The sequence below is a fragment of the Lutra lutra genome, chromosome 3 (genome assembly GCF_902655055.1).
Source record: "Lutra lutra chromosome 3, mLutLut1.2, whole genome shotgun sequence".
NCBI classification, from domain to species: Eukaryota; Metazoa; Chordata; class Mammalia; order Carnivora; family Mustelidae; genus Lutra; species Lutra lutra.
In genome coordinates, this window is record NC_062280.1 from 74,399,514 (window position 1) to 74,420,829 (window position 21,316).

General features: G+C 39.0%; 1 protein-coding gene across 2 annotated transcripts in view; it reads right to left on the minus strand.

Annotated features, from left to right (window-relative positions):
* PDE11A (phosphodiesterase 11A) overlaps nucleotides 1–21,316 on the minus strand; it is a 421,382-nt gene that overhangs the window by 224,371 nt on the left and 175,695 nt on the right. For both annotated transcript variants that reach the window (XM_047722279.1, XM_047722276.1), the window contains exons 3-4: nucleotides 11,560–11,649; nucleotides 7,220–7,360 (exon numbers count right to left, since the gene is read on the minus strand). In XM_047722279.1, the coding sequence (XP_047578235.1) occupies nucleotides 7,220–7,360; nucleotides 11,560–11,649 (231 nt within the window). The remainder of the gene's footprint in view (nucleotides 1–7,219; nucleotides 7,361–11,559; nucleotides 11,650–21,316) is intronic.

The window sequence follows — 21,316 nt, forward strand, 5'->3', positions numbered from 1 at the left end:
ATAGATTAATATATGAATGTAATTTATCTGTAAATTATAGATAATTTATAGATATCATAAATTATATTCCTATGTAATTTATCTATAATTCAGAAAGGGGATTTCTGGAGATAGAATCTTCACATCTGAAACAAGACTGCAATGATGGAAATTTTAGGCACCATAGTAAGTGGTGGGGGATACACTTGAGGAGAAGCACATGTCCCAGTTATCATGGACTGTCCCATTTAATTAAGCCCATTGTCCTGAAACAATAATTAAGAGTGCCTCTTTTCACTCTCAAAAAGTATCTTCATTTGAAATGCAAAACCCTAGGCAGCCATGCCTAATTTATATATTTTTAAAATATTTATTAAAATTATAATGCATTCAAGTAGAAAATTATTTATAGTCAAACACCTGGGTTTAAAAATGAAACAGCAAAAACCGCTAAAATATTTCAGAGCAATTTAATGGGATATATAGTGTCACTGTGGAGATTATGAACAATAAAAAACAGACAAGAGCATAAAAGAAGAGAATAAAATTTATGCTTTATTCTTGACTTGGACCAATTGTATAGTCCTCAGTCTCATTAATTTTTTAAAATTTATTCTCTAAATCCAAGTCTGATTTGATAATAGATGTACTATGTGAGCCTAGATTAAATAAATAAATAGCCACATTCACATACACTAAGTAAAAAAAAGAATCTTATAAGAGAAATATCAGAAGTGATTTATAGGTCAATGAAACTGAACAAGTGGTTCTGAGCTCCCCTGGCTGTTGATCAGCCCTGAGTATTGCACCCTGGGGAAGGCATTACACATGCCACAGTGAAGTAAACAAAATATCCCCCAGCATCTCTGCCTGTTCTTTGGAAAAGCTCCATGGACAGAAGTCTTTGATTTGGATATTTATCAAGCACTGGTTGGTTTGGTTTCTCTCTGTCTTTTGAAATTCAAAAACAACTTAAGAAACAAAAACTGTGCTCAAATAGACATTCCTGCCACAAAAAAGAAAATAGGAATAATCTAGTAATCACCATTTTTTCATTAGTTTTCTAATCATATTTTTCCACAAGAGGACAATTCTATAGGGTAGAAGAGAACAATTCTATAGGGTAGTGATCATCACTGCCATTCTTCTTGATAAATTTCTCATTTATGTTGATGAGTAGTTTACTCTAACCATCTACTCACTCAATCAATATTTATCAAATACTTAGTGTACAGGCACCATTGTGGGCTCTGGAAATACCAAAGGGGCATAAATCAGGTCCTGTCTTTGAGGGACTCACAAAATAGTGCAGGAGTGGGGGGAACAGTTCACAAAAGTATAATTTCACCACAATATACATTCAACATTCCAAGCACACAGAAGAGGGTGTTGAAGAAGTCTTTGTGTGAACTGTGTCTTCCAGGGTGGGCAGGCATGCTCTAGGCTGAGTAGTGGGGAAAGTTTTCCAGGTTGAGGTACCAAATCGGTCAGTTTGGGCTGAAAGCAGAAAGAACCCTAAAAAGGGTTTAACTAAACCTAATTCAATAAAGGGACTAGTTACAGAAGTGTGGGCAGTGTTAAAAAAGAAACCAGTAAGAAATGGTAAGGTCCCAGGAACTAGCAACCCTGGAAAGGTTGCAGTCTAAAGGAGCATGTCTAAAGGTCACAGAGAACAAGGGAGAGAAAGAAGGAAGGATGGCAGGAGGGAGGGAATAATGCCTTTGGTGTCCTTGAGGCACTAGAACTATGGAGGGGTTTTGGAAGAATCTGGCCACCTCTAACAACTGGCAGAGAAAGATCAAGAGGAATAACTATCCCTAATTTCTCTCTCCTCTAGCCCTTAAATATTCTGCTGGGGGTGCCCAGGTGGTGCAGCAGGTTAAGCATTTGACTCTAACCTGACTTCTGCTCAGGTTGTGATCTTGAGATCATTGTATCAAGCCCTGTGTCAGGCTCTATGCTCAGCATGAAGTCTGCTTGAGAGTCTCTCTCTCTCTCTCTCTCCCTCTGCCCCTTCTGCTCATACTCTCTCTCTCTCTCTGTCTAAAATAAGTAAATAAATAAATTTAAAACCAAAAACCAAAACAAAACAAACCAAAACAAACAAAAAAAACCCTTCTGCAGATCCCTCCTATTTTTCAAACTCAACTGGAAGCCAGTGGGCAAGGAAGCCCTTCAAGTGCACTGACTTAAGGAGAGAAAGATCAAGAATAGACAGGAGAGGTGGGGTTTGCATAAAATAGTACAGAGTTGACAATGTTGAACTTTGAGTCCTGCTTCCCCCAAGAGCAGTAATAATAAAGAAATCCCTCCTACCATTTTGTTCCAGAATTGGCTAACCTCAAAGGACCACCTGCCCTAGCATATTCCAAAATAAGACCTGTCTTCATCCTTCTTTCTTTTTTTTTGAGATGTTCCTCAGAAACGAATGTTCTTATTGTGATAGCCTAGATGAAATTATCTCCCTAATTGTTTGGTGCTTCCACACCAAGGTGTTTTGTCTTCCACAAGAACAACATGTACAAAGATACAGAGGCAAATGCATGCATAAGCTGACCATGGGGAGGTGACAGAGGAGGAAGAAAGGGAAAGGGTGAGGCTGAGGACCAGAAAGGACAGTCAAAAGTTAAGTTGGGAGCAAAGGTGATGAACTTTGTATGTTGGACAATTTGAACTTTATGGTGTAGGCAATAGACAGTTACCAAATATTCTGAATCATGGGAGAGGCAGATGCATGTTTTAGAAAGAGAACTAAAAAGAGTATTAAGAATTGATGGAAAGGAAGGAAGACTGCCCCATTTGCAAGTGAAGAAATGAGTCGAGGAAAATGTGGAGCTAAAAGATTAGTAAAGACAGAGTAAAGGCAGTGGTAGAAGAGGTAGGTGGAAGAAGGGGCTAGAAATGAGGTTTCAACATAAAAGCAACAGAACTTACAAACGATTGAATGTAAATGGTAAGAAATACTTAGAAGGAACTGTTTTTAGCTTGAATTACTTACTACATGATGATTCTATTAACTGAAATAAGGAATCTCAGAAATAGTAAACATTTGGGCAGTATGTGGTGGATATGGGCAGTGGGGACTGAAGTTCAGAAGTTGTATATATACATATAGTTAACACATAAGTGATTAGTGATGTCAGTTAATATATTGATATAAAATTATTAAAGTGAGTTAATATAACATATATAATATGATATAGTAATGATTAATGATGTGAGTTTATATGTATATATATGTGTATACACACACACACACACATATTTAAATGATTATTTGGATGATCATCAGAGTTTTTTTTAGATAGTTGCCACTTAGCACTCAAGAAAAAGTACTTGGAACAAAAATCAAAAAGAATTTACATTGATTTCCTTAGAGGGGGAAGGCAAGCTATAGAAAGGTGGGAAAATGGAAAGAAAGTGAAATAGAAAGGAAACCTAGAGTGATTTTTGCCACTCACTCAGGATGGAGGGGATTGAGTTATAGGCTGTTCCAGAACAATCAGAATCAGATAACCATCACCTCTATCTCTTTCTCTCAAGTGTGAGATTCAGGAAGATCATCTAGTTCAATGGCTTAATTGTATGTGTATTTACACAAGAACTAAGAAGTTAAGGAACATATTAAAAAGTAAGTGTAGCTCATGCTTCCTGGTTTGGGCAGTGAGCTCCAGAAACTAGCTTCCTGGTTATAAGCTGGGTGATGAAGTCCTTGCTGGAGTTCTGCACCACGCAGTAGCTGCGAGCCATTGGGATGATTCATGAAAGGAGAACACAAGTAAACACTAGGGCTGAGACAGTGCTTTAGGATTTTGCCATGAAAATGTCTGCATTCTTGCTTTCTTTGTTGAAGCACAGAAAAAGAAAAAAAAAACAGAGATAAAAGTAAATACATGAGCTAGAACGGGATAGGAATTGTTTAGACAGGTTCATGAAATGGCATAACTTTATGCAGGGAATATCAGTTCAGAGCACTAAATATTTCCTAATATCAACAATAGCTAGCTATGGAGAGATCTTTCTATTTCTTCAGTCTAGTGGAAGATACCATCGACAAAGTCACTTAAAATTGATTGACTGAAACATTTAAGGGAAGCAAAAGAAGGTAAAATATGAATTTTGGCCAGAGAGAAAGGTATTTCTTGTTTCAATTTTTGGCAGCCACTGAGTGAACTGATCAACTAAGACCTGCCTGCTCAGTTTGAAGACCAGGAAAGCAGTTTCTAAACACTGAGGTAAGAGCTTGATGAGTCAAAGCTTTGATTACAAGATTTCAATTTCTTTTCTTCCTCTTTCCCTCAAATGAACAAAGGCCAGAAAATATTATACATCTGAAATAACCAGCTTTTTAAAGATTCAAACCACAAGGCAATGATTGAAAACTTCTGTTTCCAAGAATGATTTAATGAAACAGACAAAAGCAGAAGTTATTTTTAGAAGAAGGAAACTTCCAGCAGATTTTTTTCCTGAAATGATGCTTCCCCCACCCATGATTGTAAAAAGTAACATATGGAACATGAGCAGACATGATGCCATAAGTTAATGCTTGGACACATCTGTTCTTTCTCAAAAACAGAGCACAGATTGATAAAATATGGAAAGCGAAAACCAAAAAGACACCTAGAGGTTAAAAAGCAGAAAAAGAGAGGGGGAGGATGGCAGAGAAGACCAAAAAGAAAAGGTCTGTAAAGGGCCACGCCCAAAGACATAGACCTATTATGCTCTAAGACCAGAAACAGGCAGGTGGCAACGACTAGAATTTCAGCTTCTACTAGGGTTTGGGGACTAGAAATGTTCTCTGGAAACAGGTGACCTAGCTTCACCCTCAGAATCTGAACCATGCTGCTCCTGGCTTAGGGTAATTTAACCAGACAGCAGGAGACCCAAGTCAAGACCTGGTTCTTGACTAGGGACCAAGGAACTGCCCAAATTGTTAGGGAGGAAAGAATACAATAAAGAGCCAAAGAAAACAATGGCACCAACAAACAAAACACTCTCCCAACAAAATGAGCTCCAATCCAAAACTCAAAAATGGGTGAACAAATAATATTAATACAACTAAATCAATGACCTACAGAACTGGGCAAGAAGATACTGATAAATCCTAGTTATACTGAACATTTGAACACACCTGTATCAGAGACCGAGAGGTGAAGAGTGGAAAAATATTAAGTATATGAATGATGCGAGCAACATCTCGTTCTTGACCAGTGGGTCCCACGGGAAAGTCAGCTGGGAAAAAACTCTTTTGGAAAAGACTTTCTCCCTTGAGAAAAAGAGAAATATGTGAACAGTTTTCCTTTCTTCCTTTCCTGGGACACAGTTAAACATGATGGTACACTGCCTGGAGATGTGCCAGCCTCCTGGACCATAAGGCTGAAAGGCAGCCGAGCACTGAGACATGGATGGGAAAGTGGACAGAGCTGGGCTTTTGGATACATCATTGGGCTACTGCACCACCCTGAATCACTGCCTGCAGACTCCGTCTCACATAAGCTGAGGCTCCAACAGGTGCCTCTTCCCACCCTTGCTTAGTGAGAGCTACAGCCTGCCTGGACCATTGGACCATCGAACACCCCCACCCCTCCCCATTCCTTTCTGGGGCTTTAAAGTCAGCGGGTGTAGGGGAGAATCCAGCAAGTCACTCAACTCTCTGAGCCTCATTGCCTCCTCTATAAAATGAGAATGATAATAATACCTATTTCATAAGGATGAGGGGGAATTAAATGAATTCCAGTCCTTCATGCAACATCCGGAAGCATTCCATAAATGCGGACTATTGTGTGGGGTGGGGGTGAGTGCTGTTCTCCTAGGCTTCCACGGAGTTTTACAGTCACAGTATAATGGCAAAGCTACCATTTGTTTAACCCACACCTGCTGAAGTAGAAATAAAGCCAAGCTCTGCTAAAATATGGGCAAATACTCCTAAACGTTTCAAACATACATAGATTTTTAAAAACCTGATGTTGTTAGTTTTATGATACTTATTATTACCTCTCCAAAATTTACCCTAAGGTTCTTATTCTTGGAGGGAAACAAACCTAAAGACAAAGACAATAACCTTTTATAAGTAAAGTACAGTAAAATACCATCCTCTGAGGCATTAACAGCACTTAAATAGCTAGACATTCCTGGTCTTTGAAGACACTTCACGGTAAAGATATTATATTGCTGCTAAGGGTTTAGTCATTTAACTTTCAAGAAGTTAGATTGATGATGATCATTATTTTCAGTATTTACCCAGCAGATTTCCCCCAAAGAGCCGAAGCGTTTAACAGAAAGCTGAAGCTAAGTTGCTGCAGATTGGAGGCCTTGAACTAGTTCGATGCCTGCCCTTGGCGTAACAGGTGCCCCAGCAGTGAAGAGGCCAGGAGCCGCCTCCACCTGGTTCGTGCTCTGTGCAAACATCCCAGCTCCAGAGCAACATAAAGAACTTGGAGACTGCTCTTCAAGCCTTTGCTGCAGAGCACAGCCCAGCTGAGGCCTGTCACTCCCCTCAGCACAAGTACAATCCATCTGAGCCCAACAGCAAAGGGCACTGCTTCCCCAGGATTTGTTTGCTTCCTCCTCATAAGAGGGCTGTGGAGGGGCGCCTGGGTGGCTCAGTGGGTTAAGCCGCTGCCTTCGGCTCAGGTCATGATCTCAGGGTCCTGGGATCGAGTCCTGCATCGGGCTCTCTGCTCAGCGGGGAGCCTGCTTCCCTCTCTCTCTGCCTGCCTCTCCGTCTACTTGTGATCTCTCTCTGTCAAATGGATGGATAAAATCTTTAAAAAAAAAAAAAAAAGTCTGGGCTTAACAGCTCTTTAAAAAAAAAAAAAAAAAAAAGAGGGCTGTGGAACCCTGCCTGGACTGCAGTCCATGCCGGAAGGTGCCAAGGGCCTTCCTCATGCTGGGCGAACAGGATGGGAGCCTGGCACTTGAGCTAACATCTATTCAGTTGGGAGACACCGGGGAAACCAGCTAGCCCTTGGTTCTCTGCTCTGTAAATACTCAGGGCTGGGATCCATCTCCAATGTTCCCATCAATGTAAGAGCCTATGTTTCTAAGGTGACAGCAAAATAAGATGGAAAATACACATAAAAGAAAATAACTTTAGTTTTATGAAAAGTGACCTCATGGTTAGAAGAGTCATGAAGAGAGTGGTTGAGGCAAAGATTTCACAAGCTAAATTACAAATAAACGAAACCTTAGTCCATTAACACAGTCTTCAGCTCTCTGTGACAGATAAAAGATGACTTACTGGTGATTCAATGTCTTCTAGGAGCAAAACAGAACAGCGTTCACATTTCAACAGAGTTTGGGCCCGATGCATTATTTTCTTGACAATTTTCTCCAAGTCAGTCTGTTCTTCAAAGAGGTCATTAACAACCTCTAGCAAAGCCTAGGAAAGACGAAATGGATGTATCTAAGTGGGTATAGACTGAATAAAAAAAGTTTTTTTTCTCTCAAATTCCATTTAGTCTTTGTTGTAATATAAATATATTTGTGTGGGCTACTTTTAGAGCATTGATGATTGTTTCAACATATTCCATCATTTTGCTTATAACACAGTTTTGAACTGCAAATAAACTTGAGAATAGTGCCAATCCATATAATGCCCTGTAAATCCCACATATAGCTATAGGACTATCTCTCAAGTAGCTACTGACCACACGATCCCATTTTAGTCCGCTAGAGCTCTAGGCTTCCCTCCCCACCCCTGCCCCACACAAGTTTTTCTGCAACGTGACTAGGTATAAACCCACATTTTTTTAAATCTATTTTGTTGTTTATTTTCATCAGAACAAATGCCCTCCTTAATCCCCATCACCTATTTACCCTTCCCCCCACCAGTTCTCTGTAGTTAAGAGTCTGTTTTTTGTAAACCCAACATTTTATAAATTATGAATACCCGATTCTCTACAAAGCACATTTATTTCAGAAAATTACAAAGCAGCTCTTCTTCACCCTCAGGAAGAAATAGGTTCATGGTCAAGCTTGAGACTTATTTTCCCTAATACACATCTCTCACAGAACCCTGAAAGAATTATAGGGATGAATGCTAATTAAGCTTCAGAGCCCTTCAAAAAATGTATATAAATCCCTCTACATAAGAAGTATTGCTTCATCGCATCTGTCCCAGGAAACATAAATACTAAAATATATCTCAGGAAAGAAAATACCACTAAAATTTCTGTTAAAACAACACAATTGAAAACACACAAGGAAAAAAAAAATACCTTAGAATTCTAACTTGAAAACCACATACTCACTTAAAAATCAAATTGTATAACCTCTAATTTTATCCAGCTTATTAGTTTACAATTTTTGCATCGACATAATATTTATTTGGAATTTTTAATTACATGACTCTTCCCAGAGATTTCAGAATAGCAGGCTATGTACAGGTAGTAGATATTATGCTCCTACGAGAAAGCAATCAGAAAATTACACAGCCAGTGAATTGGCCAGAGGGTGCTTTGTTCAACAGAACCTAATAAAAGGTACCCTCTCAGGTCTGACCTCTCACAAAAGGATTTTGTGTGTTTCAAATTCACATCTGTTCTGGTAGATGGTGTTGAGGATCATCTCAGGTTGTGACCAATTTTCAACTTAGTAATGAATTTGATTTGGCCTGAAATCATTGGAAACATGTGAAAATTTCTTCTTTGAGTCTATTCCGGTAGAAAAGCATTTGAATGAGTTAAGGGACCCATGAAATGAGTCTAGTTCACTGAGCATCTAAAAGAGGATCAAATATCCTTGGCAGCATTTTCTCTAGAGAGACCTTGTGAGTACGGCTAAGGGCCCGGGTGGCTCTATGATCCTAAAGCAGAGATGCACCAGGAGGTGAAAAAAGTTTTGAGTATAATCCTGACTGTTTAGCATTTGGACAGCAAATTGCTCTAAGAAGTCAACAATGTGCATAATTTCATATTTAAATATAACATTAAAAATGAGGCAATTGTCTGAATAATTACCACACCATTCCCTGTTATTAAGGGGAAAACATTATTTCCTTAATCACCCAGGCTATTCTTCAGATAGATCCTATTAACTGAACAATTATTTAACTTTTCAATTTGTTGTGACTGTGTGGATAGGGCCTCTGGGACCCATATACAAGAACATTATCTCGGAGGAAAAGCTAATTGTGCCTTGAGTCTTGCACTGACAAATCACATCATAGTAATTTTACTGTTTCTAATTAAAAATTGCTGCTTTACTAACAAGTGATAAAAGTTTCATAAATAACAAATACAGACTCGCTCCACAATGGGAGAAAAAGGGAAGAAATCTTGGATGATAGACAAGTCAACAGATCGGAGGCTTCCTCACACAACTGAACATTCCCTATTTCTTGATTTCCTTGTGTTTGCCCCCCTCCTTCGTCTAGTGCCATCTTTTGTTCCCGGGCTCATTTTTGGACCTCTTCCTTCTCTTATCCACATATTCTCCCCCAGATTGACGCACTCGGTGCCCTACTTTTAGATATCACCTATATACTGATCTTTCCCATATATGAGTCTTGAGTCCTGACATCTCACCAAAACTCTAGAATCCTGTACCCGACCGTTTATTTGCCAGCTGTACAAGCCAAAAGTAATTTTCATTCATTTCCCATATCAATAAACTTTGTCTATTTCATTGCTAATTTGGGGGGGAATCTCTCATTTCTCACTGATCTAGTCCCAGCCACATTATTTCTTTTTTTCTTAGCTCTATTGAGATATAATTGACAGATAATTTCTAGATGTCTAAGGTATAAAATATGATGATTTGATACATCACATGTTGTGAAATCATTAGTACCATAAGGTCAGTTAACACATCCATTACTTTACATAATTGCAATTTGCAAATATCTTCTCTCATTCCATAGGTTGTTCTTCATTTTGTTGATGGTTTCTTTTGCTGTGCAGAAGATTTTAGTTTGATGTCCTCCCACTAGTTTATTCTTGTCCTTTTGTATCAGATCCAAAAAATCGCTGAAGCTTTTCCCCTATGTTTTGTTCAGAAGTTTTAGTTTCATGTCTTACAATAATATCTTTAATCCATACCAACTTTATTTTTGTGGGTGGTGTAAGAGAGGGGTCTGATTTCAGTCTTTTTCATGTGAATATCCAGTTTTCCCAACATCATTCTCTATTAAGTATTCTTGGCTCCCTTGTCAAATATATGTTAACTGTATAAGCATGGGTTTATTTCTGGGCTCTCAATTCTATTCCATTGGTCTATGTACCTGTTTTTAGTGCCAGTGCCATGCTGTTTTGATTATAAGAGCTTTGTATTATAGTTTGAAATCAGGAGGTATGATGCCTCTAGTTTTGTCCTTCTTTTTCAGGACTACTTTGGCTATTTGAGTTCTTCCTCTCTGCTCCCTAGACACATGGACCAAGGTTTTGCCTGCCTCATGCCTTTCTTCTTGACATTTCCACTATCTGGACTGCTCTTCCCTAATCTTTGTGTGGTTTTGCCCTTCATTTCATTCAGGTCTCTGCTCAAATAACATGTTATAGAGAACTTCTTGACCATGCTCTGAAATAAACATCCTCCCAAACCATCCTTCAATGATCAATCTCTATCTCTTTATCATTACCTGATACTATATTATTTCTTATTTGTTTGCTTCTCTATTATCTACTATACCTATCTATACCTACCTGTATCTATTGTATTATGAGTCTAATATAATTTAGTATCTATTTGACAGTTTAGGATTTTTTGAGTCTTCCTTTCTTTCTCTCTTTCTCTTTCTCTTTCCCTCCCTCCCTCCCTCCCTCCCTTCCTTTTTTCATTCTGTTCTTCCTTCCTTCCTTCCTACCTTCCTTCCTATTTACATGGATAGCCGGTGAAAGTCCGTCTTTGTGCGTGTTTCTTTATAATCCTATAAAAGTATTTGCATTATTGTCCAGTTATCTAGTGATGCTCTTCCAGAAAAACTTTCAATTCAAAAGCAAAATTAATGAGGTGGGGTGAAATCACTTGTAACATACCTTGTTTCTTAAAGAAACTTAATTGTAAAAATATCACTAAAGTGTGTTATTGTTTCAAGGCTATAAGAGTATATCTACTACCTTACAGTACAGATGTAAAATTAATTTCATTTTTAAAAGAAGCTGGTACTGGACAAGGGGAGTTAGAGAGGAGAAGGGAGTTGAGGGAAATTGGAAGGGGAGGTGAACCATGAGAGACTATGGACTCTGAAAAACAATCTGAGGGGTTTGAAGGGGCCGGGGGTGGGAGGTTGGGGGAACCAGGTGGTGGGTATTAGAGAGGGCACGGATTGTATGGAGCACTGGGTGTGGTGCAAAAACAATGAATACTGTTACGCTGAAAAGAAATTAAAAAATTAAAAAAAAAAAAAGAGAAAAAGAAGCTGGTACTATTTGCCCCAAACAACAGAGAATTTGTATCCACTTCCATTTGCACTTATTGCTTCAAAGGTATCTTCAACCATAAACTTGAAGGATTAAACAAATAGAAGGGACTCCTAGACTATTCAAACCTCATCTGCTGGTTTTAAAACACATGATGGTTCACAGATCCTTAAAAGTCAGAGAGCTTTGAGGGTTGTCAACAGTGTTTCCTTCTACTCACTCTGCTTCTTTCATATTCTTTCCTCGAGGCAGCAAAGAGCTGAGCATTGGATATGGCAATTCCACAAAATGGAAGATACATCTGCATAACCTGGGGGCAAAGAGAGTGTTAAGAACATTAAAACATTACTGCCCCAAATTCCATATTGCCTGCATTGGCTTGATCATAATACATTCTCTTCAGCACAGAAATGGAGTATGGAATTGTCGATACCAGTATCTTAACTTCAGAAGGGATATTTTCATCATTAACTATAAGATGGTCTCAATCAAGCTTTAACTAGGGAGAGTCCACATCAATGAGCATATACAGTGAAGCAACAGGACAACGAAAATCACTAAAAACTATGATATAGGAACTGTACCTAAATCATCTGTGTATCCCTTCCTTGATCAGTGAAAAAGGAATAAATGAATGAACTCATATATCTAGAATCTAAAGCAAGTGTCCACACTCACATTTGGAGGCCGGCAGGCTATGAGTCAATTTCTTAGTGCATGTCTATCTGTAGCAGGGTTCTCAGCATGACCCTAGCACTCTGCCAGCTACGAGTTTCAGTAGATTGTCTCAGTAAGAACTTAGGGGACACAGGGTCTAATAAGCTTGTGTAAAAGAGCTCAAATTGTGCTCACTGTTCTGTTGACATAACTGGATGTGAATGCAAATGTGAGGGATGATCCTACAGAAGGCTGTTTGAGGTAAGTTTGTAGATCCTACAAAAGGCTGTTTGAGGAAAAGTTTGGAGATCCTGCAGAAGGCTGTTTGAGGAAAGTTTGGAGAGCCTTTCAGACAGCACACTTCTCCTATGGGAAGAAATGGCTGGGTGGGGAGGGCTCAATCCTAACAAAGACTTTCTTATCATTTCATCAACACTTATTTTCAGTACTGCCTGACACTCCCACTCAAATTTATCTCCAGCATTGCTGATTCCAAAGAGAGAGAGAGAACGCCCCAAGTAAAACCAAGGAATAGATTCCCTAAACTCTTTGCAACATGGAATATTGTGAGGAGTAATATTTGCTTTGGGATTTCTAGAAGCAGAAGGAAAAGGGCATGTTTTCTTCCATCATCCTTCTCCCTCTGTCTCCTTTTCTGTCTCTGTCTCTCTGTCACACACACACACACCCCACACTGCAATGTCCTGTGAAGAGGTACAGAGCAGTGATAAAACAGAGCTACTCCTGCATGCCCAGAAGAGGGAAGTGCAGTGTTCACCGTGGGGGTGAGGGACAAGAACAGCAAGAGCAGCGTGAGACACCCCAGGGACACACAAAACACAATCACGTGGAGCCTGAGGTGATTTTGCAGAGGGCTTGAGAAAGACAAAAGATGAAGGACAATCCCCATTCCCTATCATTTCTTTCCTATTAAAATCTTGCTTTGGCTACCTGGGCATACTCAACTCTGAACTTGGGTCCCAGCAAGTATTGCACAATGCTATACAAGTTATGTGGTGACAGCAGTCTTAAAGAAAGAGACACCAATGGAACTGGGATTAAGTAGCGGTACAAACTTAATGAGTTAAATTTTTTTACACATCCTTCCAGGATAATTCCTCACTGAATTTGATTTGAACTTCTATTTAATGAGGATCTACTAGGTGCCAGACACTCTCACTTCACTTCTTCAACTTTTCACGGAGAGACGTTACATACATTTAGAGGTCAGGAAATCCAGTAACTTGCTCAAACTCACACAGGAACTCAGGTCATCTAGTTCTACAACGGAATACCATTCCCTACAACATGCTGCCTCCAGAAAGAGATACTATTTCTGTCACCCCCTTATTCCCCTTCCTTACCACTCTCCCTCATGCCTTAGAAAGTTTGTTGATAACCAGATAAGCTGTTGACATAAGCTGCTGGATATTCTGCCAGAATTCCGTCGTAGCCAGAATGGAACCACTTCCAATCACACCTACACACACAGAAAGCGCTTTCCTATTATTTCCTGTGTTTTTCTCTGCTGTGGAGGCGGTGACATGATGGAGGTGGGGGGGCCAGGGGAATATACAGGTTATGTTTACCATCCTCTTTTTCCTTTCCATTCCTTTGTCCCTTTCCTTTCCTTTCCTTTCCTTTCCTTTCCTTTCCTTTCCTTTCCTTTCCTTCCTTTCCTTTCCTTTCCTTCCCGTTCCTTTCCTTTCCTTCCCTTCCCTCTCTTCCCTTCCCTTTCTTCTTCTCTTCCTTCCCTCTTCCTTCCTTCCTTCCTTTCGGTGTTTATTTGCCTTCAGAGTTCATATTTAAGGTGGTTTATAGGTTATGCAAGTAGGTAGAAGAGATGACCAATGGAATATGTGAAATGTTTTCTAACATATCTAGGCTTGTTTCAATTCATTTGTAATACCAACATTTATGAACTCCAAGCATTGTCTATAATTAAAAAGAATGTGAATTTTAAATTAGATGACCATTGTCCTTTATATGGCTGTTCTCTGTGAAAGTCAACAAGTCACTTAACCTTTCTGAACCTATTTCCTTATCTATAAAATGCCTGGTTTCACTGGCTAATCTTTCCTTTTTAGTTCTAATATTTCGTGATTCTAATAAGTAGAAACATCCATAAGCTGTAATATTCTGCTTGCTGGAGAAAACAAAGAATTCAATAAACATGCTCACATTTTATTAAAAAAATAATCATTTGTAGTGTGGGAGGCCACGGTAAGGCTTGAGATGAGAACCAAACCAGGCCCTGACTTGTGCCTCCTTTAAAGGCTGAATAGCGGAACAAAAGGCTTAGGTCGATAAAGTCGAGTAGCACTGAGAAAGGGTCTGTGCTATGTGTTGCGCGCTTGCGTGACTTCCCACACATTTGCTAGTCACATAGAAACCATTTGGTTGGGGTCAGAAATTCTTGGCCGGTCCTTGCTGTCCTTGCACGGGCTATAGACTACACCACTGTAAGACTATGCTGTGCTTACATAAACTATGTCTTGAGTGGCCTTGAAGTCAGTACATCTGGCGCTAGAGGGTCTGCTATTGGTGCTTGGGAAATAGATAATGGGAAAGCTTGAAGGATTTTCTGTGCATGTTGCAAACTCTTTAGTAATCAGCTAAAAATAGATACTTTCTTATGATTGTTTCTGTTAGCTATATAATGCCTTGCTGCCTTGAATAAAATTGGCACTATTGGACATCCTCCTTGGTGCTCCTCCTGCCCCCATCTCTTTGTCTCTTAATTTCTTTTCAGCATCCTCTTACCCTCTCGTTCCTGGTCGATTTGTCGTGCCGGCCGCAACATTGTAGTAGTAATTGATGTTGACACAGTCTTTGGATATGATGTTAAGCATTTTATATGCACTCTACACTCTGATCCTTATAATCACATATGCCATACCATTTATTCTATTTTTCAGATGGGAAAACTGAGGCTTTAGAAAATTAGCCTAATTTGTTGGGAGACATCTCCCCATTGGGTCTGTCACATTTCTGCACAGCTTACAACCAAAATCATTGCTCTATCTTTCAAAGGTGTTTGTATAATGAACAGCCTTAGGAAACAGTGTCTTTTCCAGAGCGAAGAGCAAACTTGTTTACTATAAAGTGTAATTAAGATAGTATCTCTCTCTGGGGCAGAGGTCAAGCAGGCTTACTGTCCATTATGAAAGATCTGTGTTCCCTACATTTGAGGTTCCTCTCCTAAACCCATGACCTGTGTCATCAAGATGACGCTATTACTGAACATTTCATCCCAAGTCAGAAGCAACTGTTCACATATCATTAAGACTATTTCATTTTGGGATGCCTGGGTGGCTCAGTTGGTTTAAACGTCTGTCTTGGCTCCGGTCATGATCCAAAGGTTCTGGGATCAAGTCCCACATCAGGCTCCTTGTTCAGCGGGGAACCTACTTCTCCCTTGCCTCTGCCTTGCCCCCTCCTTGTACTCTCTCGCTCTCTCTCTGATAAATAAATAAAAATCTTAAAAAAAATTTAAAAAGAGTATTTCATTTTTCATTTGTCCTGTAGGTATATTGATATGAACTCCCTGATATAGTTACTTAGTAACTTTCTTACTTAGTATTTGTAATTATAAGGTTAAGAGTCCCGGGAACAATTACTGAGATCCATGTTAAATTTCTTCATTCCCTTTTACTGAGCTCATTGCTATTTATCTTATTGTCTCATTTCATTGATTTCCCCCTCCACCACATTGCGCTTCCTTTATTTTAGTGATTAAAACTAGAAAGTCTATGTATATACTTAATAAAATCTAAATGTAACACCTTTAGCCTCCTTCCAAGTAAGATAAAGACATTGGACTACTTTAACTTTCCTGTTATATCTGTTACTTTTTTTTACTCATATCTTGTTCGTTATTGCAAACTCGACACATTATTATTAATTCATGCTCATTTAGATTTACTCACATGTTTACCAATTTTTCTTCTTCATTCCTTCCAGCATCTTTCTTTCCTTCTGGAATAATTTTTCTCTTTTGAACCCTTTAGGATATCCTTTAGCACTGCTGGCAAATGTGTTATTTTGCTTTGTATAAAATTGTTCTTATTCTACGATCAATCTTAAAAGGTATTTAGTTTGGTATACAATTCTAGGTTGACAGCTATTTCTCTCAGTACTTAGAAGATATTATTCCAATAATAATAGAATTTACATACAGCTGATGCTGCCAAAATAGTCAGCTGTCAGTCTAATTCTTCAGAGATTATCCATCTTTGTCTCTAGTTTCTCTTAGGACCTCTTTCTGTCTTTGGTGGTCAGTTTGTACTTTTCCAGCCTCAGTCTAAGGCTTCACCGAATCATATAGAACTCCAAATATATTGGTCAAAGATTACTGAGGATGGAGACAATATTACACATTTACGACACATTGCAAACTGAGAAGGGATTGATTTACAAAGGGAATGACTTCCCAGTGTCATTAACTGTACAACAATTCAACACTCTGAGGCCAGAGTTGGTTCCACTATGGACACCTATACGACAATATGATCCAAAGAGTTTCTAAATAAATGTTCTGGAGAATCAGGCAAATGCATTTTGAAAGGAGGAAGTGAGAGGTTGCAGAAGCAGTAGCAGTATGGAAATAGGAGATAATGAAAAGTTAAACATTTATATCTTTTTTCCAGGCCCAGTGCAACAGATGTCTTTTTTAAACAAAGAAAGAGAGATACTGCTCTGTTCTTCTCCTTTTGAGGTCCCCCTCCTCCAAGATAAAATACTAATTTGGCCTTCATCATCTAATTTCTGAATGTGAAAGGTCTAAGAAAACCTTAATGACTAAGAACCTAATGAGTCTGTACACACTTGTGCAGTACTTTTCAGCTTAAAAGCACTTTATGAACATCGGCTAATTAATCTTTACGACATCCCACGCAGAAAGGGAGTTAAACTGAAAATCATTAAACAGTGCAGAAAAGTCCCTTCAGCCCTGGAAATTCAGGAAAAGTGTCACTAATAAGCATAAGATGGGAGCACTGGGTCCCTCTATCAATGTTCTAAAGAAAGACAGTAGGTATTGAGCTTTTTTCAAACTCACAGACCACTGAGAAAGGTTATTAAAGCTTCCTTGGCTGGGCTGGTCCAATTACCTATCATTAAAGGACACTGGAGGTCTACCCTGGAGATTCTGTGAGGGGGCCTTGGGCCATCCCCTTTATGGACTCCACTCTTAAAAGCAAATCGCTTGAAGAGCCACATCACTATCAGCTCAAGTAATGGGTGAGAGAAGGTCTTCTCACCATCACATAACATCAATCTCTGTGCTGACCCTGTGATTTGCATTTGCAGGTCCTTTCCGCCCTCTGGCAGGAGCTATAAGGCAAAACTTCCCTGAGCTGTGTTGGGCCCCACTGATTTTAAACTGGGGATGTTGTAACTCAAACACTAAATAGTCTTCAAGTAATGTGGAAAATAAGGTATCAAATTATGGAGGCAGTCACATTATTTTCACATAATGAAATACTCCCTCCCACATATTTTAGAATAGAATATTTAAAATGGTAAAAAAAAAAAAACTAGGGATGACTGGGTGGCTCAGTCAGTTAAGTGTCTGCCTTGGGTTCAGGTCATGATTGCAGGGTGCTGGGATGGAGTCCCATGTCACGCTCCCTGCTCAGCAAGGAGCCTGCTTCTCCCTCTGCCTGATGCTCCCCCTGTTGTGCTCGCTCCCTCTCTCTGACAAATAAATTTTAAAATCTTGGGGCGCCTGGGTGGCTCAGTGGGTTAGGCCACTGCCTTCGGCTCAGGTCATGATCCCAGGTCCTGGGTTCGAGCCCCACATAGGGCTTTCTGCTCAGCAGGGAGCCTGCTTCCTCCTCTCTCTCTGCCTGCCTCTCTGCTTACTTGTGATTTCTCTCTGTCAAATAAATAAATAAATCTTTAAAAAAATAATAAATAAATAAATAAAATCCTAAATAAATAAATAAATAAATAAATAAATACAATAGTAAAAAAATGAGTCTGAAGTTTTCTAGACTCTCCAGAGAAAATTCCTGCTTCCACGGGTATAGTTCAGTTCACTGCAATTTTCTTTCTATGTGAATTCAGTAAAGATAATAGGTCAGAGTTTTATTTCAAGAATCAGAGCCATAAATGAATCTTGTCACCTCATACCAAAGTATATGCTCTTGGCTAAAGCATGCCTTTCTCTTGTCAGTGATGAGACATCTTTGAAGAAAATGGCCTCCCCAAAATATACAGAAACATAAGGTCCCAACTTTGAAAGAACATTGCCATGGAATAGATTGATTCAAAACATAATTTTGGAAATTGTTTCTTTAAGAACTAACACCCTAGGGATGTCTGGGTGGCTCCGTCAGTTAAGAGTCTGCCTTCAGCTCTGGTCATGATCCTGGAGTTCTGGGATGGAGCCCCACATCGGGCTTCTCTGCTCAACAGGGAGCCTACTTCTCCCTCTACCTTTCCCCCTATTCGTGCTCATGCTCTCTCTCTCTCTCTCTCTCTCAAAAATAAATTTATTTTAAATTAAAGAATTTTTTTTAAACCTTAAAATTAAAAAATTAACACTCAAAAGAGAATAGAGGGGAGCCCGTTTCACTCATAAAAGATGAGGAAGAACAAGGCAATAAATAAAGGAGACAGAACAACTTACTCTTCAGCTTTTCTTTCTGAGGAGATAGGCAGTAGGAGTAGGTGCTTCTGCTTCTGCCCCTGGTTATCAAAGCTGGGAGCCCAGGGGAACTGGTATGAGCTCCCTTCCACTATCTTCACCTCTCTTCCTGAGGCTAGTATTGGCTAAAAGATCCCTCAGAGGCAAACTTATCCAAGGGTGGACAGGCTGGGGCCGATGCCTGGCAGGCAGCCTTGCAACACCAGGGCCTACTGGATTTCTTGCAGGCTCTGGTCTGCTGAGCACTTGAATCTTGCATATTACCTGCATGCATATCACCATTCCGGAAGTGGGATACTTCCAAAAAATAACCCTCTCATATCCCGAGTCACTTCTAAATTCCCACCCTCTTACTCACTGCATTGAAGGGAAAACCCTGAAAGAACCCATCAGGAAACTTGTCCTTTCCAAGATAATTTGAATTGTCTTTCTTGGATCATAAGATTTCAACAGGAAAAAAAAAAAAGCACTCATATTTCTAGCACTCAAGGGTAACCACTATAAACATTTTGGAGACCACCATTCAAATTTTCCTCTCTCTCTCCATATAAATTCAAATAGGCTAATCCTACATGTCATATTTTATCTACTTTTTATCATCAGCTATCATTTATTATGACCAGTGCAAAATATCCCATTGTATAGATCAGAAAAAGAAAATTTATACAGAAAGAAAGTGGATTACTGGTTGCCTGGGCTAGAGGTAGTAATGAGATTAACTGTAAATGAGATGAGGGATCTTACTGGGGGTTGGTTCTAAAACCAATTCATGCTGACTGTTGCAGCACTAGTAAAGTTACTAAAACTCATTGAATTGCTCCTTGAGATGTGTGCATTTGTGGCATGCAAAATATAAAGCAATATAGCTGTTAAAAATTATCATTCAAGGGCGCCTGGGTGGCTCAGTGGGTTAAGCCGCTGCCTTCGGCTCAGGTCATGATCTCAGGGTCCTGGGATCGAGTTCCGCATCGGGCTCTCTGCTCAGCGGGGAGCCTGCTTCCTCCTCTCTCTCTCTGCCTGCCTCTCTGCCTGCTTGTGATCTCTCTCTGTCAAATAAATAAATAAAATCTTTAAAAAAATTATCATTCAAAATCCCACTCACTGTACGGATTAATATTTTTCACTTCCTTAGTCAATCATCTACTGTGGGATATTTTGGTCACTTCTAACTTTAACAATCTCGGGTTATATATCCTTGCAATTAATCTTTGCACATCTCATAATTATTTTCTTAGGATAAAGCCCTAATATTTGAACTTATTTATTTACTTAACACACACTTACATAGCACTTTCTCTGTACCAAGAATATTCCCAATGCTTTACTAGTATTAATTTGTTATTATACATTACATTTTTTTTGAGATTTAGTTTTTTATTTTTTCAGCATAACAGTATTCATTATTTTTGCACCACAACCCAGTGCTCCATGCAATCCGTGCCCTCTACAATACCCACCACCTGGTGCCCCCAACCTCCCACCCCCCACCCCTTCAAATTCTCAGATCGTTTTTTCAGAGTCCATAGTCTCTCATGGTTCACCTCCCCTTCCAATTTCCCTCAACTCCCTTCTCCTCTCCATCTCCCCTATACATGTACATTTTTAATAACTCCTAATGTTACACAAATTTTTACTTTCTGTTAAAAAATGCAATGGTATAGAAGTGTATACAATAAAATAACTACAGATACCTCTTAATTTCCTATCCTGCTAATTACTCCTCTCCCAAAGAACAACCTTAAGAGGCATTTACAGTATTCTTCTGGACATTTTTTAATTAACTGCCTACATACAATACCTAGTTTTGGGTGTGTTTGTAAAAGAAGTGGGATCACACTATTGGTTATATTTTACACCTTCTTTTTGCTTGGCATTATATCTTGGAAACATTACAATCCATTCAAAGAAATCTACTTAGTTCTTTTTAATCTTTGCTGAATATTCTAGGAGGTGAATGTATCCATTAATTGATATTCATATTGTTTCCAATTTTTCTGTATTACAAATAACACTGTCGTGAACTTTCTTATGAATTCATCTTTGTGCACTTGGACAATACTTCTGCTGGACAGATTCCTAGAAGTGAAATTTTGGTTGAAGAAAATGTGCATTAAAAAAAATATATTGGGGCGCCTGGGTGGCTCAGTGGGTTAAGCCGCTGCCTTCGGCTCAGGTCATGATCTCAGGGTCCTGGGATCGAGTCCCGCATCAGGCTCTCGCTTGGCAGGGAGCCTGCTTCCTCTGTCTCTCTCTCTCTGCCTGCCTCTCTGCCTACTTGTGATCTCTCTCTGTCAAATAAATAAATAAAATCTTTAAAAAAAGATATATATATATATATATATATATATATATATATATATTAATAGCTACTGCCAACTTGTCCTCCAAAATTTCTCTACCGGTTTGTACTCCCACTAACAGTCATCAGAGAATTCATTTACATCTCCTCTTACAACATTGGGTATTATTATTCTTTTAAAATCTTGTCTGACAGATTAAATTAGCACTCTTTATTGCATTAACTTACATTTATTTGATTACTAGTGATATTATAATAACTTCATAAATCCATATTTGTTGTTTATAATTTTCATAATTTGTTGGTTATCTCTGTTTTTTAATATGGCCTACTTTTGCTTATCTTTTACTGGACATTCTATTTTTTTAC